The sequence below is a fragment of the Fundulus heteroclitus genome, unplaced genomic scaffold, assembly GCF_011125445.2.
Source record: "Fundulus heteroclitus isolate FHET01 unplaced genomic scaffold, MU-UCD_Fhet_4.1 scaffold_123, whole genome shotgun sequence".
In the NCBI taxonomy this organism is placed as follows: domain Eukaryota; kingdom Metazoa; phylum Chordata; class Actinopteri; order Cyprinodontiformes; family Fundulidae; genus Fundulus; species Fundulus heteroclitus.
In genome coordinates this window covers 124,978-152,026 of record NW_023396535.1, presented here as the reverse complement: position 1 = coordinate 152,026, position 27,049 = coordinate 124,978, and the positions used below count along the sequence as shown (strand labels likewise).

The window sequence follows — 27,049 nt, the reverse complement described above, 5'->3', positions numbered from 1 at the left end:
AGCTTGAACTTATTTAAAAAAACAAAAAAAACAAAAAAGAAAATCATACAAGTGTGATGAGAGCAAAATGACAGATCAGTTGATGGGTGTGAAGATCTTATCATATGTTAATTCAGCCACAAAGAGGAAATAACATCAGTTCTTTCAGATGTGCAGCAGAGAAAAGTCTCTTAGTGTTCAGCAGCTGATAGAAGGACAGGAGATGTTGGTTCTGGAACTGGTTCTGATCGTTGTGCTTCAGTTTGAAGGTAAAGATCTGTTTTCTTTCTAATGAGGCTGAGACAGATTAAAGGACACTTTGGTTTACTGTGATATTTATAGAGATATGAGAATTAACATTTAGTATTTGGAGAAGTTCATGTGTGTAGCATTTATTAGTCAATCAGGTTTTGATCAAATATATAAAAACAAGTTTATAAAATTTGGATTGAACAATTTTTTTATTTTATCTCAAACATAAAATCCTAATTATTGACATAATGTCCTGAATAGCTTTTTTCCAAGGTTGTATATAATGAAATTAACATAATAAATTAAATACCATGTAAAATAATTAAATGACAACATAAATATCATTTTACCTTCATGATTGTGTTTGTGAAGGATGAAGTGTGTAAAACTTTAATGTGTCTTTGTCTCTGCTGCAGGCACCAGAGGAGTAGACCTTTATCTCTATCACAGATCTGGAGATGATGTTGTTCTACCTTGTAACAATCCTTCATCTTCTTCATCCATTGCTGAATGGATGAAACATAAGCACTTTTAAAACATTGTCTGTGGCTGCTCATCACGTTTGGGAACTCCTCGTGTTTCACACGGTTTGTTCTTTGGCGTGGTAATAGGGCGTTAGCCTAGCTTTAGCCTAGCGTTAGCCTAGCGCTAGCCAAGCCTTAGCCTCATAATGGCTTCTCCGGCTCTGACTAAGTCTCCTATCTGCTGCTCTCTGTGTCAGATGTTCAGTTATTCCTCTGCCTCCTTTAGTGATGATGGTACATGTAATAAATGTAGTGTTTTTGTAGCTTTGGAGGCGAGGGTGTCAGAATTGGAGACCCGGCTCCGTGCTGTTGAAAAACCAGCTGATAGCCGCTCTTTTGCTAGCGCGGAGCCGCATAGAGTAACTTCACGTAGCGAACCTAAAGCAGTAGCACCCAGCCAGCCTGGTAACCAGGCTGGCTGGGTGACAGTTCGTAGGAAGCATAGCTCTAGATTACAGACCCCAGATCACCACCAACCCATCTGCGTTTCTAATAAATTTTCCCCTCTGAGCGACAATCTCGCCGAGGAGCCGACCTTAATTATTGGCAGCTCCATAATGAGAAATGTGGCACTAAAGAAACCAGGGACCATAGTTAAATGCCTACCAGGGGCCAGAACAGGCGACATAGAATCCTACCTAAAACTACTGGCTAAGGATAAGCGTAAATACCGCAAAATTGTTATTCACGCTGGCGGTAATGACACCCGGTCACGCCGATCAGAGGTCACCAAAGTTGGTGTTGCTTCGGTTTGTGAGTTTGCTAAAACTATGTCGGACTCTGTAATTTTCTCTGGTCCCCTGCCTGATCTGACCAGTGATGACATGTTTAGCCGCATGTCATCATTCAACCGCTGGTTGTCTAGGTGGTGTCCAGAAAACGACGTGGGCTACATTGATAACTGGAGAACTTTCTGGGGAAAACCTGGTCTGATCCGGAGAGACGGCATCCATCCTACTTTGGATGGTGCAGCTCTTCTTTCTAGGAATCTGGCCGGATTTATTAGTTCTCCTAAATGCTGACAACCCAGGGTCCAGATCAGGAAGCAGAGCCGTAGTTTAACACACCTCTCTGCAGCTTCTGTACTGTTACCCACCCATTATCCTATTGAGACGGTGTCTTTCCCACGGCCAAAACTTAACAGATCAAAAACTGATCTAAAAGGAACAAATCATAAAAACCTAATAAAAATCAATATGGTTCACCTTGAACCTAAAAATAAAATAATAAAATGTGGTCTATTAAATATAAGGTCTCTCCCTCCAAAGACTTTGTTAGTTAATGAATTGATTTCTGATAATCAGATTGATTTGTTTTGTCTCACAGAAACCTGGCTACAAGAGGACTACGTTAGTATAAATGAGTCAACCCCCTCCAGTTATTCAAATTTCCACATTCCCAGATCTGTGGGAACAGGAGGAGGAGTGGCAACTATCTTTCAGTCTGATTTATTAATTAGTCCCAGGCCCAGGGCCGGATTTAGGAGGATGGGGGCCCCTGGGCTGGAGTCAGGATGGGGGCCCCTGGGCTAGAGTCTATATATATAGACCAGTTCATTGTTATTGTTTTGATGCAGGTTTTTCGCGCATGCGCGCCGGACTGGTAGGCAAAAGGCGAACACAATGGCGGACGCAAACAGCGAAACTGACGAGTTCTCCACGTATTTTTCTTCTTTAGATAACGTATCACAAGATCGTTTTAAGAGTAAGTTGATGGTTGATGGTATCAGATTGCCAGATCCACACAGCAAAAGCCTGAAGGGACGGAGCGAGTCTGTGAAATGCTGGCCAAGGGTTCCGTACTGCGACATATGCAGCTCCCTTATAAACACGGCAGGCCAGTATGGACAAGAGAGCACGAAAGCCCCTGAAACCACTGGACGGCTACAATTATTTTATATCAGGAAAAAGGCTCCAGCAACGCCTGCGACGCCATGAGGGATTAAGCGGTCAGAAAATGGATGGATGGATGTTGTTCACACGTTTGTGCAACAGCACAAAGCGGCGTCGGACACAGGCCGCATTTCAGCAGAGGCCTGGTAGGTTAAAAAAACAAATTTTCACTACGGATTATTTAGGTGTTTTTGTCTTGTTAAAATGGGTGTCGGTGTCGGCAACGTTGCAGCGTAAACACAGAAGTACTAGCGCCCGTGAATGGGGGCGTAATAGCAGCAGCAGCTGCTGTAGCCGCTGCTGCTGCGTAAACACTACACGGGCCGGAGAAGCCGCTGCTAGCAGCAGCTTCTCCGGCCCGTGTAGTGTTTACGCAGCAGCCGCTGGCTTATGCTGCCGCAGTTGTCTGAAGCAGCAGCGGCTGCTGCTGCTACCGCTTCTCTTGCCCGTGTAGCGATCGCCACCTCCCCTCCGCCGCTGTTTAAGTAGAACAATGACTAGAGCAGAATTAAGTTGTATTTACCGGAAATGAAGTGTAGACTGCAAATTCTGTCGTAGTATGATGGCTCCCCCAGTCCATTGGGAGTGTCTGCCTGCGCTCTTTTCATTGAAAATATCCATTTCTTTCTTCGTCCTTCGGTATACGACAGAAACGTACATCCAACGATTTGGAATGCCTCTGTGTGCAACCGGGAGCACAACAAGTCGTAGGCATTGCTTAGATTACAAAAATAAACAAACTAAAAGTACGCTCTAAATCACCCGTTTTGTCATGTAGTAGACGAGAACAGTACTGTTTTTGCCTACCCGCGGGACCCGGATGTATGGCTGACGTCACGCGTGAACTACCCTATATATATATATATATATATATATATATATATATATATATATATATATATATATATATATATATATATATATATATATGCCCTCATGCCCTCTGAAGGATTTTTTACAGCCCCCGGTTCTCAATAAAAGCAGAGGTGGGTGCAGATGAACAATTTTCATCTTCTAGACCAAGGTTTTTACAGAGAACATCTTGAAAAATATGAAGAACAAAATACAGATTTCCATTTATTAATGACACTTTTGCATTCAACTTCTTTGTAGGAACTCGAACCACAAACACAACCTACATTTACTCAAACGCAAACCAAATAAGAAAACAATACTCAAAGTTTGAAACTTTGAGCCTGTCTTATAATGCAGACATGCACAATCTTTGTTTTGTATCTACACTCATTTAAATTTTTACTTTCATTTAGCAGATAAACTTTAAAAAAGTAAAACTACTTTTTTTTCTAAGTCTAAGATGTCTACTAACCATGGTTTTTAAACATTGTTGTTATGGAACGTGCAACAGCGACTCGAGGTACGCTGATAGGCCGCATATGAAGGATGTTAAAGCCGCAAGCGGCGTCGATCGGCCCTCGCAGCCAAGCGCCGTTGCGGTGCCGGCGGGCGGGCGGGGTCCGCGCACCGGCGGCCGGCGGGCGGGCGGGGTTTGCGCAGCCAAGCGCCGCTGTGGTGCCGGCCGTTCACAAAAATAGAAAACATCCTTCGGGGCCCCCGAAATGCCGGGGCCCCGGGCTGCAGCCCCGGTAAGCCCCTGCTAAAATCCGGCCCAGCCCAGGCCAACTAATAATTACAGTTCTTTTGAACATTTAACCCTCAGTTTCCCTCATCCAAACTGCAAAGCAATAAAACCTCTTCTGTTTGTTGTTTTGTATCGTCCACCAGGCCCTTACACTCAGTTTTTGGATGAGTTGTCAGATTTCTTATCTGATTTGGTGTTAAATACTGATAAGGTTATTATAGTGGGTGATTTTAACATCCATGTTGACACTGAATGTGATAACCTTAGTGTAGCCTTTAAAACTATCCTAGATTCAATTGGTTTTGTTCAAAATGTGCATAAACCGACGCACTCTCGGCTCCATACTTTAGACCTTGTTCTGACATATGGCATTGATTGTGAAGAATTAACAGTATTCTCTCACAACCCTGTCCTGTCTGATCATTTTTTAATAACATTTGAGTTTAATCTAACTGAATTCTCCACCCCCAAAAGAGGGTTCCATTATAGTAGATTTTTATCGGATAATGCTGTATCAAAACTTAAAGAGTCTGTCCCCTTCTTAATATCCTCAGTATTGCAGAAATGCCCTGTAGATGGCAGCATTGCTGTTTCTTCCCATTCACAAATCGATACCTTTGCTAACAATGTGACTTCCTCATTGCGTTCTGCATTAGACAATGTAGCTCCCTTGAAAAAGAAGGTGATTATTCACAGGAAGCTGGCTCCTTGGTTTAATTCAGAGCTGCGTTCCTTGAAGCACAATGTTAGGAAATTGGAGAGAAAATGGCGCTCTACACACCAAGAGGAATCCTACTTAATCTGGAGGGACAGACTATTGTTGTATAACAAGACCCTCCGCAGAGTTAGAGTAGCATATTTTTCATCATTAATTGAAGAGAATAAAAATAATCCTAGATTTCTCTTTAGTACAGTTGCCAAACTTACCCAGAGCCACAGCTCTGTTGATCCATCCATTCCCTTAGCTCTTAGTAGTAATGATTTTATGGGATTCTTCATAAATAAAATTGATGCCATTAAAAATAAAATAATTGGCATCCTCCCAAACATGATTACCTCGTCCTCAGTAAGTGAGGCAGCATTGGAGGAATCTTTAGAATCTGCGCAGTGTTTGAACTGTTTAGAAGCAGTAGAGCTTTCTGAGCTATCTAAAATTGTAGCTTCATCTAAACCTTCTACCTGTATGTTAGACCCAATCCCAACCAAGTTGTTTAAGGACATATTCCCTTTGATCAGTGGCACTATTTTAGACATGATTAATCTATCCTTAGTAAATGGATATGTACCACAGGTTTTGAAAGTAGCTGTTATTAAACCTTTACTTAAGAAACCTTCTCTTGATCAAGATGAGTTAGTAAATTACAGACCTATATCTAATCTTCTTTTCTTATCTAAAATTCTTGAGAAAGTAGTTGCTAATCAACTTTGTGAACATTTACAAAGTAATGACCTACTTGAGGAGTTTCAGTCAGGCTTCAGAGCTCATCATAGCACTGAAACAGCTCTGGTGAAGGTCACTAATGATATTCTCATGGCCTCAGATAATGGACTTGTGTCTATACTTGTCCTGTTAGATCTCAGTGCTGCGTTTGATACAGTTGATCACAATATTCTCCTACAAAGACTTGAACATACTGTAGGGATTAAGGGGAAAGCATTAGGCTGGTTTAAATCTTATCTGTCAGACAGATTCCAATTTGTTCATGTTAATAATAAATCTTCCTCAAACTCTAGGGTCACCTGTGGAGTACCACAGGGTTCAGTCCTTGGACCAATTCTCTTTACTATATATATGCTTCCGATAGGCAAAATTATCAGACAGCATGGGATTAATTTCCACTGTTATGCTGATGATACTCAGCTATATTTATCCATAAATCCTGATGAATCCAATCAATTACTTCGACTGCAGTCATGTCTTGATGACATCAAAAGCTGGATGACTTTAAATTTCCTGCATCTAAATTCTGACAAGACCGAAGTTTTAATCTTTGGGCCAGAGTCCTCAAAAAATAAACTTCTTAACCAATCACTTAATCTGGGTGGCATTAACCTGGCCTCTGGTAATAAAGTAAAAAATCTTGGTGTTATTTTTGACCAAGACATGTCATTTAAATCCCATATTAAACAGGTTTCCAGAGTTTCCTTTTTTCACCTCCGGAATATCGCCAAAATTAGAAACATTCTGTCCAGGAGTGATGCTGAAAAACTGGTCCATGCATTTGTTACTTCAAGGCTGGACTATTGTAATTCTTTACTATCAGGAAGTCCACAAAATGCAGTTCAAAGCCTTCAGCTGATCCAAAATGCTGCAGCAAGAGTTCTGATGAAAATCAACAAGAGGGATCATATTTCTCCAATTTTAGCTTCCCTTCATTGGCTTCCTGTTAAATCAAGAATAGAATTTAAAATTCTTCTTCTAACGTATAAAGCCCTTAATAATCAAGCTCCATCATATATCAGAGCTCTGATTACCCCGTATGTTCCTGGTAGAGCACTTCGCTCTCAGACTGCAGGTCTGCTGGTGGTTCCTAGAGTCTCTAGAAGTAGAATGGGAGGCAGATCCTTTAGCTATCAGGCTCCTCTCCTGTGGAACCAACTCCCAGTTTTGGTCCGTGAGGCAGACACCCTGTCTACTTTTAAGACTAGGCTTAAAACTTTTCTTTTTGACAAAAATTATAACTAGTGACTCATGTTACTCTCAGCTACCTTTATAGTTTTACTGCTATAGGCTTAGGTTACTGGAGTATATCAGGATCTAATTTTCTCACTATATTGAGTTCTACTGTTCTTCAATTATGCATTATGTGTTGTCATTTCTGCTTTAACTTTCTGTTCTCTCTCTTTTCTCTTCATAGTAGGTACACCTGGTCTGGCGTTCTGTTAACTGTGACATCATCCAGAGAAGACGGCTCACCTGCTACTACCATCTAATGTAGAACAGATTACTAGATCAATGTGTGCTTCTGTGCTTTTTTGTTTCTCTTGTTGTGTCTCTGTTCTGTCTTCTGTAACCCCAGTCGGTCGAGGCAGATGACCGTTCATACTGAGCCCGGTTCTGCCGGAGGTTTTTTTTCCCGTTAATGGGTGGTTTTTCTTCCCACTGTCGCTTCATGCTTGCTCAGTATGAGGGATTGCAGCAAAGCCATGTACAATGCAGATGACTCTTCCTGTGGCTCTACGGTTCCCCAGGAGTGAATGCTGCTTGTCGGGACTTTGATGCAATCAACTGGTTTCCTTATATAGGAAATTTTTGACCAATCTGTATAATCTGACCCAATCTGTATAATATGATTGAACTTGACTTTGTAAGGTGCCTTGAGATGACATGTTTCATGATTTGGCGCTATATAAATAAAATTGAATTGAATTGAATTGAATTGAATGGTTTTACAACAGAGATACAATCTTTCTGTTTGAGGTTCAGGATGGAAAAGTTGATCAGAGATCACCTCGAGCTGCCAGGTTAAATGTGGGCAGTAAATGCTCTCTGATCATCAACAACATCACTGCTGAGGATGCTGGACAGTACTTGTGTCAACCTGTTTCAGGACCCTTAGATGGCCGTGTGTTTCTGAGTGTTTTGACCAGTGAGTTTGTAGACTTGAAGGATCTGACGCTGTCAGACTCTTTCCTTCTGATTAACTTTGTGAAATACTTGTGTTGGACAGATGTTTCTGACATCAGCAGTTCTGATGAATATTTGATGCAGTCAGAAGTTAAAATGTTTCTCTGTCAGAGTGAGAATGAATCATTTATTCAGCGCTGTGTGATGGCTTCAACCACACATCAGTCCACACTTAGTTTGACTTTACAGTCAGACATCTGATATTTAAAAAGTTAATAAGTTGAATTGATTTTTTTATATCAAACAATGATCAAATGAAACTCAATGTGTTTTTAATGTTATTTCTGCCCCATACTGTGTTTTTGTTGAATGACCTTTGTTGGGTGTCTGCTGCTTCCTGAATGAGCTAAAGGCGGGGCAAAACTTTTGTTTTAATCCATAATTCTAGTTAATAACTGCTCAGAGCTGCAATATTAGTGCAGATCACAAAGTAACATGTAAACAACATCTGAAGTTCATTAAGGATTTTTTGTAGCTCTTTCCTATTCTGTTTTTCACAACATTGGATAAAGCCGCATTATTTTAATTTCTCATTTTAGAGAAAGTTTCTTCTTAATCTTTTAGACTGAGAAAAGTTTTCACTTTCTTTTAGTTTCTCCATCTCCAACTGATCCAACAAAGGATGGAGATTTCACATTACAGTGTTCTCTGGTCAGAGACAGCAGGTTGGGTCCTTGTCCAGAGAAGAGCCTCCTCTGGGTGGATGAGACAGGAAGTGAGCTGCTTGGTGAAGGTGTTGGGTTCAAGTCTGGAGGACAGACTGGCTGTGATTCTTATCTCACTGTGAAGCTTCAGATCAGCAGCAACAGAAGATACACCTGCCAGTTTGTTGAGGGAAACACAGTGAAGATAGAAGCTCACTACACACCTGTGTTTAAAGGTAGGATGTATTTTATTCATGGAGGAAATGAGAGAAAAAGCAAAAATTACTTGAATTTTTTGTGATTGTTTTGTATTGTATATAAATAGTTTTAAACCTTCTTTTATTATCTGCTGTAGCTCAGAAACACTGAAACTTCCTGCATGAAAGCAAAGAGGACAAAGGTTGTAGCTCCATGAATCAAAGCCAGTCTTTTCATACAGCGGTAGGCTACTAAGTGAGATTTATGGAAGTAAAGACATGAAAACGTGTGAGAGCAGATTTAAAACTGATAATAATTCAGCTTTGTGGCTATTCTCTTTAGGATGGATAATAATGTACAAATGTGTGCTGTTTTATTTTAAATAAAGATTATGATCAGCTTTAGATCTTTAGACCCAAATTGAACTGAATCAATGAACTCTCTGTTTTTAGTTCTTTCCAAATTTCTTTACCTTTTTTAACCTGCTGAAAGAAAACATTATTAATGACTAGAGGTAGAACAGTACAGCTCTAGGATTGGTGACACAGTGGTCAGAGCGTTGCACTTGTGTCCTGGAGGTTCTGGGTTCAGAGTGGAAGATCCACAGACTGCCACTATGGCTCCCTGAGAAAGACCCTTAGCTCCAGATTGATCCCTGGATGCCACTCAGTGTAGGCAGCCCACTGCTCCCTGACTAAATGTACTAAATCCTGATGTTTGTGGACCGTTACACTCCTATTATTAACTCTAGAGGGTGATTGGTGTGTTGGTTAAACAGAGCTGCTGTTTAGAGGAGAAAAATGAAAAGAAGGAAGTCAAACCAAACAGGAAGAAACAAGATCAGCGTCTGAAGCTTAGAAACGTCCACAGAGACTTCAGACTGTGGGTTATGTGTTCAGTTAGTACCCAGATTAGATAATATTAAATATTAAAATTAAAGGCCACTAAATCAGCCAGTTCTTCAGTATAAACTGAGGTTTTATGACAAGTAATACTTCACACTAACACATTTTTATGGTCATCCTAAAAGTTATTTTTTGTACATGTGACCTGTTCCTGTGAATAAATTTCAGGATAATTTGACACATTTTCCTTCTGAACTAATTATAACTGATGTTGGTTTCCAGTAAAATGTGTAACCAGTAATTAAACCATTAGAATGAAATAAAATCAATATCTTCAGATCTGAAGAAAACTCTCAAAGACTGAGAAAAGGACATAAAATGGTCAAACTGGAATTAGATCATGGTTTCTGTAGTTTGGTTACAAATTATGACCTATAATACATTATTTTATTAAAATATTCTTGTAATTTTTTGTTATCATTTTACTGATACTGATTAACAATTTTTTTATAGTTTATTTTTAAACAGATTTCATACTTTAAGTGAAAAGTGGCAGAAAAACACAGTGACTAATATTATTAACAGCTAAATGTTGTATAAAACATTCTTTCTCTGCAGTTATCAGGGGAGAAGGAGTCCATATCTACCACAGAGCTGGAGATGATGCTGTTCTGTCCTGTAAAAGACCTTCATCATCTCTCTCATGCTCCACTGTTGACTGGTTTTATACGAGAGCTGAAAACATGGAGCGTCAACATGAAGTTCATGGAGGAAAAGTTCAGAGTTCAGCTCGAGCTGCCAGGCTGAGGTTGGACAATAAATGCTCTCTGATCATCAACAACATCACTGCTGAGGATGCTGGACGTTACACCTGTCAGCTTTGGGATGGAGGACGCTTTGACACAGATGTGTATTTAAACATGATGAGCAGTGAGTAATCTAAACTCATTGACTTTTATACCTGCTGATATCAGTCCTTCTTAACCCTGAAGTCCCTGCATGGAGTTGGCTGTTTAGATCATGATGTGTTGTTATCATCTGAGTGAAGCCTGGACTGGAACCAGATCTGTTGTTTTTTTATAGATAAAACAATTCATTATATTACTTTCATAGAGTGATATTTATTTAGTAGTAGTAACGATTCCTTAATTAAACTTGTAGCCTTTTTACTTTTTACACCTTTCTTACTTCCTGTCAGCTGTTAGTCTGCAATATGTTCACAGAACATCTGCTGTTTATAAGCCTAAAAATAAAAGTTGTCTTGTTTGTTTTCTCATTTTATAAAAAAGATGCTTTAATATTTTTATTCTGAAAAGTTATTGTCTTGTTTTCTTCCAGTCTCTCCATCTCCACCAGGTGCTGATCCAACAAAGGATGGAGATTTCACATTACAGTGTTCTCTGGTCAGATCCAGTGAGTTGGGTCCTTGTCCAGAGAAGAGCCTCCTCTGGGTGGATGAGACAGGAAGTGAGCTGCTTGGTGAAGGTGTTGGGTTCAAGTCTAGAGGACAGACTGGCTGTGATTCTAATCTCACTGTGAAGCTTCAGAGCAGCAGCAACAGAAGATACACCTGCCAGTTTGTTGAGGGAAACACAGTGAAGATAGAAGCTCACTACCCACCTGACTTTAAAGGTATGATGTCATTTTATTATAATTTGTTTCTTGAAGTTGAGTGATATCTGTTAATATTTTTTTCATTCAGATTTGTTATACCTTCTGCATTGCATGTTCTCTATCATGTTCTCTGTCTCTTAACAGGAGTTCCTGCCAACAGAACCATCATCATCCTTGGAGCAGTGATCTGTGTTCTCCTGCTGCTGGTGGTTCTTGCTGCTGTTTTTATCAAACTCAGGAAAACCAGAGTTAAAAAGGATCACAGCACCACAACAGGTACTAGATTTGCTGCACATCAGTGTTTAACTATAGCATCCACCTACTATATTCTATGTTTTAGTTTTGTATTTTGGAAAAATAAAAACAATATTTTATTTATATTACTGTTTTCCTCCTATCCTCATATGTTCCTAATATTTCTTTTAGACTCCATTCTATCTCCTCTTCTTCATACTCTTGTCCTGGGGGTTAGATTGGCCCTCCCTCCTGGTTGGCTCATATGGGAGGGCCAGCCAGGTTTCAGGGGGGTCCAGTGCAAGTGGAAGTCAAAGTGAGCCTCAATCTAGAACTTTCTGCCCACATTGAACATCAGCTCTCTTCCAGTCTGTTAGAACTTGACCTCTGGGTTTCTGTCAACTCTCATGTTGTTTAGCAGCTCACACATAATTAAGACAATCAGAATAAGCTAAAGGTTAAAAAACACTCACCACTGATGTTGATAAACTACCAAAGGACCGCTGTCACCTGTAGCTTGGCTGGATAGAATCACTCCTAAAACATCCACTGAGAACAGGATCTGTTCAAGCTGCAGCACAGCAACAGTTACCATTGGACCAACATTACACTAAAAACATCTTTAGAGGATGGAGGGTGAAAAAGACCTCTCAGTATGGGCAGCTGATGTGGTTTAGAACAGCTTCTTATGATTGGGCTCTTTGTTGCATCCATTGCTGAAGCTACAGATAATTCTTTAATCATAGAGTCTGGGCTGTGTCCAAGAAGATAATCAGCTGCAACCTTTAACTGGATAATTACAGTCATAAATTTCTCAAAAAGTGCAGATAGACAACAGAGTGCAGAGAGCAGCTACCCAAAATCAAAGGTATACGGAGCATCATTCTGCTAGCTGAATCAGAACCTCATTGAAGCTCACCAGAACCAAAACTGGTATAGATCAGCAAAATTAAAAGACAAAAAAACTGTCAGACACTAGGTTTGTGTTCATGAGCCCACAAAGATTCATTTGTCTGTTGGTGGGCTGTTGGTCCATTTCTCCCCTTATGTAGAAACTGTCCTGAAATAATCACCAGATTTAAAATAAAAGTGTCCTCTCACCCACTTTTTCTCCTACCATATGTTCTAAAATATGTAAGGCACAGACTCCATTGACGCTACTAGTTTTGCAGCCCTTACATGGTTCCCAAGTCGGATTAGGCCCTTGGGTCCAGGACCAGAATCTCTATCAGAGATCCAGCCTTGCTAACGTATTTGTTCAGTAGAACATACTTCACATGTAATGAACAGTAGGTCTAAAAGAACCAATCCGGAGTCAGTCATTTCACTACTTAGTCGTTTTATTAATTATTTAATCCTCCTTGATTATATTCTATTTATGTAAAGATCTGAGTTGTTCACCAATTGTTTGTCCCTAAAGTCACTTGCAACTTTCGTGAGTCAGTTGTTGCAGCTTCTTGGGTTTCTTTGTGAACATGAAGTCACATTTTAAGGCCTTGCTTTTTTCTAACAAAATGCATTTTTCTGTTTTTATCTTGTTTTTTCAGCCGCTCAACAAGTGAGCAGCAAAATGATAATACTGCTTTCTTTTCGCTCATTTTGAGGCCTCTGCATTTGAACCAATGTTTAAGCTGTTCTACGCTGGGTTTTTAGAGTGAAGTAGGTTAAAATAAAGCTCCTGGGTCATTGTCATCTTCTAGAATGATTGGTATTGCAGTTGTTGCCATTCTAGTTTGCACTATTCTTGTTCGACTATCCGGGAAACCGTGATGTCTCTGGACAAATGTGACATTATTTTAGAAATGTCCAATAAAGGCAACTAACCTTCACAGATGCTGGCCAGGTTGCTCTGGCTCTTTTTTTAGTTTCCATTTATTTATTTATCTATTCATGTATTTTTATTTTGACTGCTGTGTATTTCTAAAACAGTCAAGTACTTCTGACTGTTTAACTACTTGTGTTTGTTAGTTATAATAAACTGCCCATCCTCTATGTTCATTTCTCTAAACAGAGCTGTGTTCATGTTCATTTTTATCTCATTGATCTTTCTGCTGTAAATAACTTTTCTCAGAATAAGGAAGAGCTGTTTCCATAGCAACCACAGTGTGGTTCATCTGATAGTGGTTAAAAAAAAACAGAAGTTGAATATGATCATTAAATAATGTTGATGGAAATAATTATAATGATTTGGTTTCTTTTTATCTAGAAGATCAAGATTCAGCCCATGAGAGTCATCATCATGTGAGTATTGGCTCGCTCAAACATATTACCTATAGTTAATAGACCCCAAAGGAAAACCATCAAATTATTCTTCATATTTTTAAGAATAGTTTGAAAATTGGGACTAAGGTTGAAGCAAATAGAATAGATTATAGTTTTGCTATCATTTGTAACAAGTACATCAAGATTAAAAAATTGCCAACCAGTCTGTACCCCACACTTAAAAAAACATGAAAATTACAAATAATCATTCCTCACATATATTCCATCGTTCCCTGTGAGCATATTGCATACCAGATGTGTTCATCAGCATTGATGGTGGTTATTGCTGTTGGGTAAAAGCTGTTCTTAAAAAACGTTTGGTTCTTGTTTTTCATGCTCTGTAGCGTTTTTCTGAAGGCAACAGTTCAAACAGAGCGTAACCAGGATGTGAGATGTCCTTGATGATGCCATTTGCTTTTTGAGGCAACAGGAACAGTGTCATTTTTTGCAGTGTTTGGAGAGGAAAGCCGATAATCTTTTCAGAACTGCTGAAAAGATTATCGAGATGAGCCCCACCACGGTGAAGTCGTATGCAAACCTGACAACGTCATTACTGTGGTGGGTGAGGGAACAGTCATGAGTTTAGAGGATGTAAAGCAGGGGGTCAGCACACAGCTCTGTGGGGAGCAGGTGCTGACATTTAGGACTCTGGATGTTTTAGACAGAAGAATTGATGTGGTTAGAAAGATGCAGATTGTCTGTATTATAACAGTAAATAAAGGTTTACTGTCCATTTTCCCCAGGATGAGGTGTATTCCATTGTGACCTATGCCACTGTTGACCATTTTAAGGACATAATGTCTAATAAGATAAAGGTAAGAGACCCAGTAAGCAGTTTTATAACAGTCCCATTTTAATTTTCTTGTTTAATGTTGTAATATCAATGAAGGAAACAATTTATACTAAGCTTCAGGTAGAAGATTAAATTAATTAATTTATGAGTATATTTTCCCTCTCTGACTAAGTTCTGATAGGAAGTCCAGATCCACATCCAGGTAGCAGGAGGGAGCTCCAGGTTAACCAGTTTGTCCACTAGTCTGTGGGGAAGGATGGTATTAAATGCAGAGCTATAGTCCACAGAAAGCAGCTGCACATTTCTCCCCTGATGCTCCAGATGGGACAGTGCAGCATGGAGGGCTGTGGCTGCAGAACCTCTGTGGATCTGTTCTGCTAAAAGCAGGTCTGACGGTTCTTCATCGTCTTTGCAGTCATGAAGTGCAAAGTTACAGGAAATGAACAGTTACTTCCTCTTTTCTAAACTTATCAGAGATTTAAAAAAAAAACTGTCACAGTTTTGATCAGCAGCCATTTTGTAGTTCATGACAGAAGCACATGTTGATTTTGATAATTCAGTAAAATACAGCAGCTGTTATGTTCTTGACTTACCACATTAAATTAATCAAGTTTTAGTCTCAGTGAGAAATGTAATGTTTGGTGCGTAGCTCTTTAGATTAACCAGACACACCTGTTTACTGAGGCTGAGAGTCTTTGACAGGACAGGTCTCTGGTTCAATTACCTAGCTGGGCTTTTAGTCCAAAGCCTTCTCCATCCCTCTATCCCTGATTTCTGTCTATTGAGGCGTTTTAAAAGCAAAGGTAACAGTTTTAAATTTCCTCAGAGTTGTACATTTGCAGACCAGATTGCTTTGTTCTCCTATAGACAGTTTGTTAAATAATTAGTTTATGTGTTATCATTTTGTTTTTTATTTAAACTGCTTACCTTCTGTTGACTGTTTGCAGGAACTGGGGTCATTCCATGTCCTCCATGGAGCGATAAACTCACATTACCCAGTTTAGCTCTAGCTAGAGCTTCAGGCAGATGGCTTCACATTTGAGTTTAGGATACTCTGGTACACAGAAGAGTTAAAGTTTGGCTCAATAGCTGTAAACTGTTCAGTGTTCTTTGAGGACATCTCTAAAATCCTAAATTATCAGTCCCCCACTACTGTGCTTGGCTGATGGAATAAGATATTTGTCCTTATACAATTTCTGCAGTCATGACACTTTGCAAACTTCTCTGCTTTACTCTCAGCTATCCAATAATACTTTTGTTCCAAAGGTATTTTGCTCCTTTTGAGGCGTCTTTACAAACTAATAGTCCAGGGAACTTAATTTGATAGAGTGAGAGCAGAGAGAAAAATTAAACCTTCTGTTGGTTAGTGTGGTTTACTTTCATGCTGCACTTTTGAAAGTAGACCAAACTTCCTGGACAAAGTCCTGCAGTTTCAGCAGCTCCTCATTGGGGCCGTATGACAAGAAGCTGCCCAGCATGAGCTGTTGGCACGGCAACAATCTATCCATCATGTTGCTCTGTGGACTCCTTGGCAGGAGACATAATGTTTCTCAATGAGACATTACTGGGTAAATAAAATAAAGGAAGCAGTAAGACAAATCCAGCAGAATAGAATAAGACAGAAGAGCTGATGTGGTTAGAAAGATGCAGATTGTCTCTATTATAACAGTAAATAAAGGTTTACTGTCCATTTTCCCCAGGATGAGGTGTATTCCATTGTGACCTATGCCACTGTTGACCATTTTAAGGACAGAATGTCTAATAAGATAAAGGTAAGAGACCCAATAAGCAGTTTTATAACAGTCCCATTTTAATTTGCTTGTTTAATGTTGTAATATCAATGAAGGATACAATTTAATCTAAGCTTCAGGTAGAAGATTAAATTAATTCATCTTTTCACTAAACTTTGTTAAATGTATCATAATCTGATCTCAATTTCTCCCTAATTACTCAGAGGAGGGTTATTTTTAAACCATAAAACCATGTGAATGGGGCCGGACTGAACAGCTCCATTATGCACAAGGTTTGGAAACATGTTAAATGATAACATAGATGAAAGTGGAAAGTCTTTCAAATGGAACTGAAACAGTTTGTGGTTTCTGTGCTGCAGGTCAAACAGGACAAAGACTCTGTGACTTATTCTGCTGTCAGGACTAAAAATAAGACGGAGGTGAACATCGACCCCAGCAGTCTCTGCAGCAGCATCGCTAAGACAAAATGAACCACATAAGGAAATAAAACGTCTCTTCACACCTTATTGAACCATTTTCCAGGAAGTGGACCTTTGGGTTTAAGTGTCAGTGATACTAACACATTCATTTATAGCTGGTGCTGCACCGTTTGCTGTTGCATTTAATGAGTGTAAATACAATCTGAGCAGAAATGTACAGTTAGTGAGTTATATGATAGAGCTTTGTTATATATGTGGACTGTAAATAGTGAAACAAAGAGATTCAACATCAATATTCAGTAACTGGTTAATTTATGAACAGAACTAAAATAATCCAAAGTATTTTATATTTTATTGTACATAAACTCATCATCATTATGTAAAATACAACTTTCTGCCAGCAAAGTAGAAACTAACTCATATCATCTGATCTTTAGAGGTGTGCGATACCGGGAGTTTTTAATTGATCCGATACCAAGTAAATACAGGGGCAGTATCGCCGATATCGATCCGATACCAATACTTTTAACATTTAAGCTTGATGTATCATGAAACTGTTGACCTTTCGGGGTTTTGTGATTTTTATTTTATTATTACAATTAAATAATAATAATAATAATGTTGTGTTCAGTGTTTTTTTTTCCTAATCCACCTCTTATATCTTTCAATCCTTATGTAATTTTGTCTGTGTTGTGTGCTCCTGCCTGTTGCTTTAATCCTATAATTTTCCCCATCGTGGGACGAATAAAGGATTAACTAATGTTATCTTAAATAACACTTTTTAATAGGATATATGTACTGGGTTCTTTCAAAGTCTTAATTACATTTTCTCTGTGGGCTCCAGTAACATATGATAGATAATATTTTGAAAGTTAACATGAACTGCTGCTGAAGATGACCACTCTGATTTACGGCGTTGGTATCGATAGTATCTATCCTAGGATCGATCCACCCACCTCTACTGATCTTAGCCAGTTATTGGTTCAAGGTAGTGAGCTGTGCTTTTGAACAAACTGGATCTTATCTTTGACCTCCTGCTCTCCACATTTTTAGATCTGAGATTTTCTGGATTTATCTGAAAGGATTTTTAATGAATTATTCAGAATTTTTACAGCAAATAGTTCAGAACCTTTCAGCAAAGCTTGTTACCAAAGATGTTTACTTATTTAACACAGATATATGGTTTACTAAAGAAAAAGTCAAGTGGACAAATTTTAATCTTACCACTAGGGGTCAGCAGAATTAACTTGCTACTATCAGAAACTTGCTCTGACAACCATGTAAAAAACCTATTTATTTACTTTTACTACTACATACAGCTGCACACATTGTGGCCTCAAATTTGATCTCCAATGTCCAGAAAAAAATAAAGTCCTTGCGAGTCAAAGTAACTATGAACAAGATAAAAAGTTCTGGAGTTTTCATGCAAAGTTGTTACTACAGTAGGCATTTTATTTATTATTAATTTGTATATATTATAGGTTATACAAAGAGGTTCACAGCAAGATGAAACTACTAAAAGACGCACTGATACAGTAATTATTATAATTAAAATTCAGTGACTTTAAAAAGATGAGTGTAGAGCTGCTTCTAAATAGAAACCACCAAGTCAACGGGTCTCAGGCTCAGAAGCAGGCAGGTCCATAGTCATCATCAACCATCACCTGCCTCAATGATTAACGTCCTGTTGCTCTGACCCCCATCATGAAGTTCTTCCAGAGGATCCTCCTAAAGTCCTTCTACGATGCCATCCCTGCTGGGCTGGACAGCCTGCAGTTTGCCTACAGGGAGAATCGCTCCAGAGAGGACTCTGTATTGTTTGCACTTCACTCAGTTCTGACCCATTTGCAGCAGCTCAACACCATGTGAGGATGCTCTTCATGGACTTCAGCTCAGCATTCAACACCGTGCTCCCAGACATGTTGGCTCTGAAGCTCTAAAACATGGATTATCCACTTTGCTCTGCTCCTGGATCAGTGACTTCCTCACCAACAGACCCCAGATGGTGAAGATAGGGAACATCTGCTCCACTGATCCTCAACACAGGAACACCTCAGGGTTGTGTCCTCAGCCCTGCTGTCTTCACTCTCTTCACCCAGGACTGTTCTGCTGTCCTCCCCACAAACACAAAAGATAAATTTGCAGATGGCACCGCTGTGGTTGGTCTCATCTCCAACAGTAATGAGACCAACTACAGAGATGAGGTCAGCAATCTGACCCAGTGGTGCTCCAGGAACAACCTGATCCTGAACACGAGCAAGATCAAGAAGGTAATAATAGATTACAGGAGGTCCAGGAGGACTGAACACGCTCCTCTCTACATACAGGGGGAGGTGGAGGAGCGCGTGGGCAGTATTAGGGTTCTGGGCATTCACATCTCCTCCAAACTCTCCTGGACAGTGAACACCTCCCACATATTGAAGAAGGCCCAACAATGCTATTCTTCCTCAGGAAACCTAAAAGAACTGGACTCTTCAGTAAACTTAAAAATAAAGCGTCTATAGAGTAACCATAGAATGTGTTTTATGTCTCAGCATAACTGTATGGAATGGGAGCTGCACAATACAGGAGATGAGGGATTTAGCACAGGTGGTGAGAACAGCACAGGGGATTGTGGGATGCCGTCTAGAGGATTTGGATTCATTTTATGCAGAACGAGTCCAAAGAGGGGCCTGATGCATCTCCACTGATCCCATCCACCCAGGCAATGCACTTGTTGCCCCTCTCTCATCAGGTAAATGCTTCAGAAGAAACAAATCCAAAACTAATAAACTTAAAAAGTGTGAGATTAATCGCCCCCTGAGGGGAGACTGTGGTCCATCTTAATATGTTAAAATCACACCGCTGTTATTACCACAGTTCCTCAGCAGAGGGCGATAGACCCAATCAAAATTTCTTGCTCACATGCAAAAGAGGCCCATCAGCTGAACAACCCATCGTTAGTACTCTGATGACGCTTGTTGTTCCCAGAGGGTTGAGAGAAGCTCACAATAACAGCATTGTAAGAAGGAGACAACTGGACCCAGAGTCCTCTCCCCTGTTTAACAACAGGCGGTGTCTCTTCACAAAAATGACTTCCTTTACTCTTCTCTCAAACCAACGTTCTTCCCTATCCAGGATGAGAACATCTTCATCCCTGAAAGACTGACCGCTGGTCTGCAGGTGAGTGTAAACTGCAGAATCTTGGCCTGATGATGTTGCTCTTCTACGTGGAGCCATCCTTTTAGCCAGCAGCTGCTTTGTTTACTCTGGTCGTTCTCCTCCTGACAATTAACAGCAAAACACAAAATTACTCTGTTGGTGCTGGGGAACCAGATCGTTGGGGTGAACTAGTCTTTGCCGTAACGGGTTTTTGCTGTAAGGCATAACTGCAGCGCTGTGTGGGCGTTCCTACTGCGCTTCATTACCGGATGTGATGTAGAAATACGGTCATGACGTCACTACGGCACGTTTGTGCATGCCCAATGTAACTATTAGCTCGCTATTAAATTAGATTTTTTTCCCCCATATTATATATTTTTTTATTTTATTGTTTTATTTTCATTATGTTTGATTTTTAATTAAACATAGCATACATTACAAAATCTTGCGGAGGTACACAAAAACTGGAAAAGAGCAATATCGAAGGAAAGAACACAATAATAACGGATTACAGTAGGGTCTGGCTGAAGGCCGGTGACATTCTGGATTTTATTGCCCCAGATGCATATTTGTCCTTCTTTTTGAGGCACTAGGCTTGGTAGCGGATTTTTTTTCTCAATTTTTCTGGGCTGCCTGCAGCACAATGTCTAATCCCCTATTTGCATGGATCCTGTATTACCTAAGAATTTCCTATGAATTGCATGTAATTAATTAGTTGCGCTGCAGTGGCGTGACAGAAGCAAAGCTGTCAACTCTGCGTCTGGGCTTGCTGGTAAATTTTGTGAGTTTCGTTTTTTTACCTTGATTTTTGAACGTGCATTCGCATATTTGGACTGTTTCTCCAATAGAAGCCCTTATCCTGACAGGACAGGATAATCCTGTCTATTGCATTGCACAACAACAGTCCTCGCACTGTTACTTTTTCCTGACAGCGCGAGCTGGTTATTATCTGTCTGCATATAGTGGCGTAATTATTACAAATGACATGTGTTCCCAAGGTAAAACTAATACCATGTGAATAGGGCAACAATGTGTTGAATAAACACAAATACAACGCAACAAAAGCAACATTTTTGACTAGGTCAGATAATTTACTGATTATCTGACCTAGTGGAAGTATGGCCTAGAGGATCCATCATTAGTTCCATGCTGAATGTCCTCACCGAAAGGATAATGTCAGTGTTATTGTTTCGGGTTCACTTTGAGCTTCATCCCACCTCCAGAACAGGAGGAACAATGTGGAGAACAACCGCCTGGACTTTATGGTCCTGCTATCTCCAGCTCTGCCTGCTGGCCTTGCTCCCTTTCTCCAGTCTCTGGAGTGGGTCGATTTGTCAGAGAGGCTGCCGCTGCTGTTTCGTCTGTGGCCTTTAGGGGGAGCCAGGGAGGCGTGGAGGCTCTTGTGCTGAGTCCTTCTCGGCAATGGTGCCAGCAGGGGGTGGCAAGGGGTAGCCAGGGGTAGCCACAGCCACCCCATGCCATGTCTTGGCCACCCCACTGTCCACCCCATCTGCCAGTGTAATAAACAGTGGAATAAAATCCTGAAATGATGGCTTTTAGTTTTAGTGTGCCACCCCAGGAGCTTAGGAGGCCCTACCTGGCCACCCCATGAAACTTTTCTGGAGGCGCCACTGCTCCTTGGAGGGGACGAGGAGGACGTGTTGGGGAGATATATTGATCTGGAGGAGGAGGAGCTGAAGGAGCCGAGGAGGAAGAAGAGGCAGCTGAAGGAGCCGAGGAGGAGGAGGTCTTGGGAGAAGATTTAAGGGAACCGGTGGTGCGGGGATGAGAAACGGCCATAGGAGGTTTGGTCCTTCTGAAAGACGATAATGCTGTGTTTCTGGCAAAACCAGGAAGTGCTGACGACGGAAGGGTGACAGGAGCGCTGACTCTGCCCGCGGAGCCAGAGCGTTAGGATGACGGAGCCGTTTTGGGCCTCTGTCCTCGACGGACGGAGGAGTTGCTGAGGCTGTTTAGCCCGCTGTGTGTTGTGGTGCTGGAGGAGCTCCGTGTGGACACCGCAGGCTTTTCAGTGGCTGTCTCTGGGCCAAGAGCCTGGGTTATTCCTTGTGATGGGCACAACCAGTGTCAAACTCTGGTTCTCGGAGCTGATGAGAGTGCCAATGGATCTGCCGCCCTCAGAGGTGGCTTTTGATTGGGTCATTCAGTGCTTCCGACTCTGGAGTTCATGGGCTTCTTGGTGGAGCTGGAAGTGGCTGAGGTTGGTGGTTTTGGTTTTTCCCCCCCGAAGAAAAACATCTACCTTCCTCTGCCTCAACGTCTTCTTGGTTGTGCTTCTGTGATCAGACGTTTGCCCTGAGCAAGGCCCCGCTGAAGTCCTCTGACTGGTGGAGTTCTCCGCCTCTGACATCACATTGGTCACTTTGTAATTCTTCTCTGGTTGGAGTGAGATCTGGACCGGCTGACGCTGGGTCTACACAGGTCGGCGCCGGTTCTAGATCTCATGTTGCAGGTTTCACTGGATGCAGTCCAGGCGAAGAAACGGGCACCGGAGGATCGCCAGAGTGGGAGGCAGGCACCGGCTGGCTGCTGATTGGGACAGCCTGTGTGGCTGTTTGAGCTTCAGCGCAGTCCTGATCTGCTGCTGCAGAAGACGGCTGTTAGTTTTCACCGTGAACTCTCCCTCCATGCCGATCCTTCTCCGTGCGCGTATTAGTTTAAAAAGGACCAGAAAGTATTTCCATCCTTTCCTACAGTTCACTTTATAACAAATGTCATTATTTTGTACGAAAAATATATTGTATTAGAAAATAACTTGAGTGAGCTGTAACCAGTGTTTCCTGGTTACAGCAAATCTATGCTGCGCAGTAAATAAAATCCAAGTTAAACTGTAAACAAAATAATAATAAATCTATTTTTTTGTAACTTTGCAACTTTGAAATGATTTTCCACGGTTTTACTCTGTGAGCGCCAGGCGCTGATTGGAGAAAAATGGCCGATCTACCCTGAGTAGAAAGCTTCTACTCTGAGTACTTCTACCTCACTCTGTCATACTCAATGTTTCCGGTTTCAGAACAGGTGATATCAGTCAGATGCAGGGGACAGTTTTTATTGAATGTAATGAACACTGTAAAAATGGCAAAGGTTATTAATATAGAGACTGGGGCAGGGTGGTGGACTAAAGGAGGTTTTGTGAAGCAAAGGGCGCCATCTGGTGGACTTTGAAGGGGGTGCTTGTTGGTGTGGGTACCTTTGATTTGCAGTTTATGGACTTGTTTTTATGTCTTTTAACTGCTTTGTGTTGCACCTGACTGTCTGAAACTGACTTATAGCTTAAATATAGAGCTGGAAAAAGTTTAAACCCAGGTAGTGGGGTTTGCTCAGTTAACAACACAACAAAAGCTAAATGACGAGTAAAAACCTTTAGAAGACTTGTGGACATTGAAATTACAGCCTATCAAGTGGCACCGCTTTGATGAAGTCTCTGTGCTGCATCTGTTCTGGATGGATCTGGAGCAGCAGGCTGAGACAGCATCCCAGCATATTAGGGGTTCATTTAGTTGAGGTCAAGGCATTTGCAGCTTAAAATGGGCTGATACCAAAACTGTTAAATAGTACAAATCAAACCATTTTGAACACAAAAAATGAGAAGACAAATACACACACACACACACACACATATATATATATATATATATATATATATATACTTTTTTCACATTTTTTCTCTTCTGTTGTTATCGTTGAACCAGTCCATTTATTATATGTATTTGAATGTATTTTAGTTAAAAATGCAAATTGAAATGACTAAGCAGTTTGCACATTGTTTTATTCTACACATTTACTGTATGTACAAATTTATTGTACTTTTAATATTCTACTCTGTAGACTGCAAGACCTTAATACTTATTTTGTCAATGCTTATTTTTATTTTATAATTGTGTCGAAGGTCCTCTTTGTAATGTTATTTCTTTCAAATAAAGTTGGAGGAGAAAAAGGAACATTGCAGTTTTGTCCATTTTGATGACATCTCTAGCAAAATGTATGCATAATATATTTGTTATCTTCGATCAGGGGAGGTAGAAAATCTTTCATTTGTTAGTTTCGCTGAAGGGTTCAGTGTCACATGTTCTCCTGGACCAAAAGTGGGATGCATTCCATTACTCTATGTCCATATTTTTAACTGTAGTATTTCTTCCCATTGACCTTAAGGGGGCGATGTCGATTGCAAGTCAGAGTTGGTGTAGTTTAACAGAAAAGGAACGTTTGTCTCATATTTATAATGAAGTTAACATACACGTTTAGTCATATTTAATAAATTATGGACTGTAATAGTTAAGAAAAATAAGTATACAATATGAAATGACACACAAAGCCGGTGCAGAATGAAACTATAGATAAAGTAAAGTGAGTCCATTTCTGGTGTAAATTAACAGCAGTTTAGTGTTGAATACACAGCAGGAACGTAAAGGACGGCTAAACCTTCCTGCTTTAAACCAGCTGTGGTGTGAAACATGACAGCTTGAATGAAGAAGTTAAACCCTCAATAGTTACAGGAAGTAGAAAGACTGTGGGTTAAAAGCTCAAGCTGACAGAGTTATACAGGAAGCAGAGAGAGACGATGAAGCAGAGAGGAACCATGGAGGAGTCTAGATGGAGGAAAATGTTTGTATTTTTCCTGCTGTTGCTGCAGATTCCAGGTGAGTTTCTCTCCAGCTGCTGTTTATTAAATTCTCTTCATTTCAACATTAACAGAACTGTTTCATCAGAGCAGAATGTTGATAGTTTCATAGAGCAGACCTGGACTTTAGTTCCCCTTTGATGATCTGGTCATATAAAATGTGAAATATCCATACAGTTATTCATTATTTAAATATTTACATGAGTATTTCTGCTTATGTGTCACCAGGAGCAGAGAGCAGAGAACTCTCTCTCTACTTCACCATCAGAGCTGGAGATGACGTCACTTTGCCTTGTGAAAATGTGATTTATGGTTTCAGGGACTGTCGCTCCACCTTCTGGCTTCAAAGTAAATCAAGACGAGCATCTGTAGAATTAGTTGTTGATGGGACAGGTTAAAGATGGCCGCTCAGACAGACTGAGTGTTTCTGCAGATTGTTCTCTGGTTCTAAAGAAAGTCACAGCTGAGGATGTTGGTCTCTACACCTGCAGACAGTTTATATCAGGAACACAGAGCGGTCCAGATGCTGTGGTTCATCTTTCTCTTGTTAACTGTGAGTATTAGAGAATATTTTCAGCTTTTAGTGACAACAACCTGCTGACAGCAGAATCATAATGGTTTCAAAACCTGAAGTAACCATAGTTACTTTGCTTTTCTCTTTTAAATCCTCAGTGAGAGAAGATCAGAACCAGAACATGGTGACATTAACCTGCTCTGTGTTCACAGATAGACAGTGTAAACACAAAGTGAAGTGGTTGTATAAAAGTGACAATATGTATAAAGTAACACAAGCTTTATTTTTTCATTAAAATCCTGCTCTGCCGATGTCAGCTTCCAGACGTCTCATTACATTTACCCATCAAGGTTTAACTTGTTCAGCTGTGAAGTAAATTCAGAAGATGATAAACCGCTGACTTTTACCTTCAACTCTCGTTCCTCAGGTGAGAAATTATAACTGTTGTGCAAATTTACCAGTTTGATTATGAATGTTATGAATAATTATAATTGTTCATTATAATTTGTAATGTCATTCAAAATCAAGGGATAGCTACAGCGAAAATTGGCTGTGATCCAGGGTTATCAGCCTTTAATAATCATCATTAGAAATTGGCTTATTAATTAACAATTATTAACTTTATTTAACCTGGAAAAAAGGGTCACCCAGTTGTAGAAATGAGTTGGGCTTGCCCAGTAACGTTAATAACCTTGATTATGATTACAATTGGCGTTCATTAGTCATTAACCATAAGCAAATGAAAATGTCTAGGTATATTCAGATATTAACTCAAAAGGAGATAATTCGATAACTCTTAGAGACTTTTTGATCGCTGAGTCAAAATAATCACAGAATGACCACGATTAAGCTAGTTGGAATTTATTAAACCAATATTTCCCTGTTAAAGCTATTATTCTCTTTAAGAACACTACTTGAAACAACATTACTACCAAATAAAACACTGAAAATAGAGAACAAAGGTTGGTGAAGATTCTCAGTCATCAGGTCATGATCAATCCAAAAGAATGTTTAAAAGATAAAACAACTGGACTTCTATTCAGAAGCTGAAGACGTTTCACTTCCCATCCAGGAAGCTTTCTCAATTAAAAATGTCTGGACTAGTGTGGAGTTCCAAGTTTTATACCTGCTGGTGAGACCTCGTTAGAGCTTGGATTCACTTATGATTCACCTGGAACTGGTCGCCTCAACAATGGAGAAGTATTAGGCTCCTCGTTAGCATGGCTCCCAGGAGAAATGTTGTGGTCACATGCATGGAGGTGTGAATTGGGGTGAAACTTGGCAGGAATCAAATTTATTGCTGTGTTGTTTCTGATAGTTCAAACCTCTTCAAAAGTCCTCCTCCTCTGTTTAAAGTTGTTTTTTCTCACTTTACGTAAATGGCTTCCTTCACCCTTCTCTCAAACCATCAGTCTTCTCTGTCTAAAATGTGAATATTTTAAACCTAAAAAGTGTCCTTTGTCCTTGAGGTGCAGGTGGACAGCAGAGTCTTGTCCTGAGGAGGTAGCTCTCCTGTGTTGAGCCATGCGTCTGTGGAGAGGTTGTTTGGTTTCTCCAATATAAAGATCAGAACATTCCTCACTGCACTGAACTGCATACACCACTCCGCTCATCTTAGGTTTGGGGGTTTTGCCCTTGGGATGGACCAGCCTCTGTCTGAGGATTCTGTGGGGTTTGAAATGTTTTTGCACTTGTTCTTCTCCATGTTTTGTTCTGCGACGTGTCTTTTGGATTTCCTTGCTCATTTGACAAAAGCCCAGTTAGGGTTTCCACAGGTTTGGAGAGCATCTTTGACGTGTTAACACGTTGCCATCGTTGATGTGCCTAATGAACCTAATGCTGTCCACACGCTCCACCCACTCCCCCTGTATGCAGAGAGGAACATGTTCAGTCCTCCTGGACCTCCTGTAATCTATTATTGGTCTTACTCATGTTCAGGATCAGCTTGTTCCTGGAGCAACACTGTGTGAGATTGCTGGCCTCATCTCTGTTGTGGCTCTAATCGTTAGTGGAGATAAGACCCACGTACAGTGGTGTTGTCTGCAAACTTCACCACTGAGTTTGTGGGATGGGTAGCAGAACAGTCTTGGGTGAAAAGGATGAAGAGGGTTCAGGGC

General features: G+C 40.4%; 1 protein-coding gene across 2 annotated transcripts in view; it reads left to right on the top strand.

Annotated features, from left to right (window-relative positions):
- Positions 1 to 8,473: 8,473 nt before the first annotated feature.
- LOC118558329 overlaps positions 8,474 to 27,049 on the top strand; it is a 125,071-nt gene continuing 106,495 nt past the window's right edge. For both annotated transcript variants that reach the window (XM_036128845.1, XM_036128846.1), the window contains exons 1-6: positions 8,474 to 8,755; positions 10,181 to 10,492; positions 11,321 to 11,452; positions 13,617 to 13,651; positions 14,416 to 14,487; positions 16,166 to 16,237. In XM_036128845.1, the coding sequence (XP_035984738.1) occupies positions 10,306 to 10,492; positions 11,321 to 11,452; positions 13,617 to 13,651; positions 14,416 to 14,487; positions 16,166 to 16,237 (498 nt within the window). In that variant the 5' untranslated portion in view covers positions 8,474 to 8,755; positions 10,181 to 10,305. The remainder of the gene's footprint in view (positions 8,756 to 10,180; positions 10,493 to 11,320; positions 11,453 to 13,616; positions 13,652 to 14,415; positions 14,488 to 16,165; positions 16,238 to 27,049) is intronic.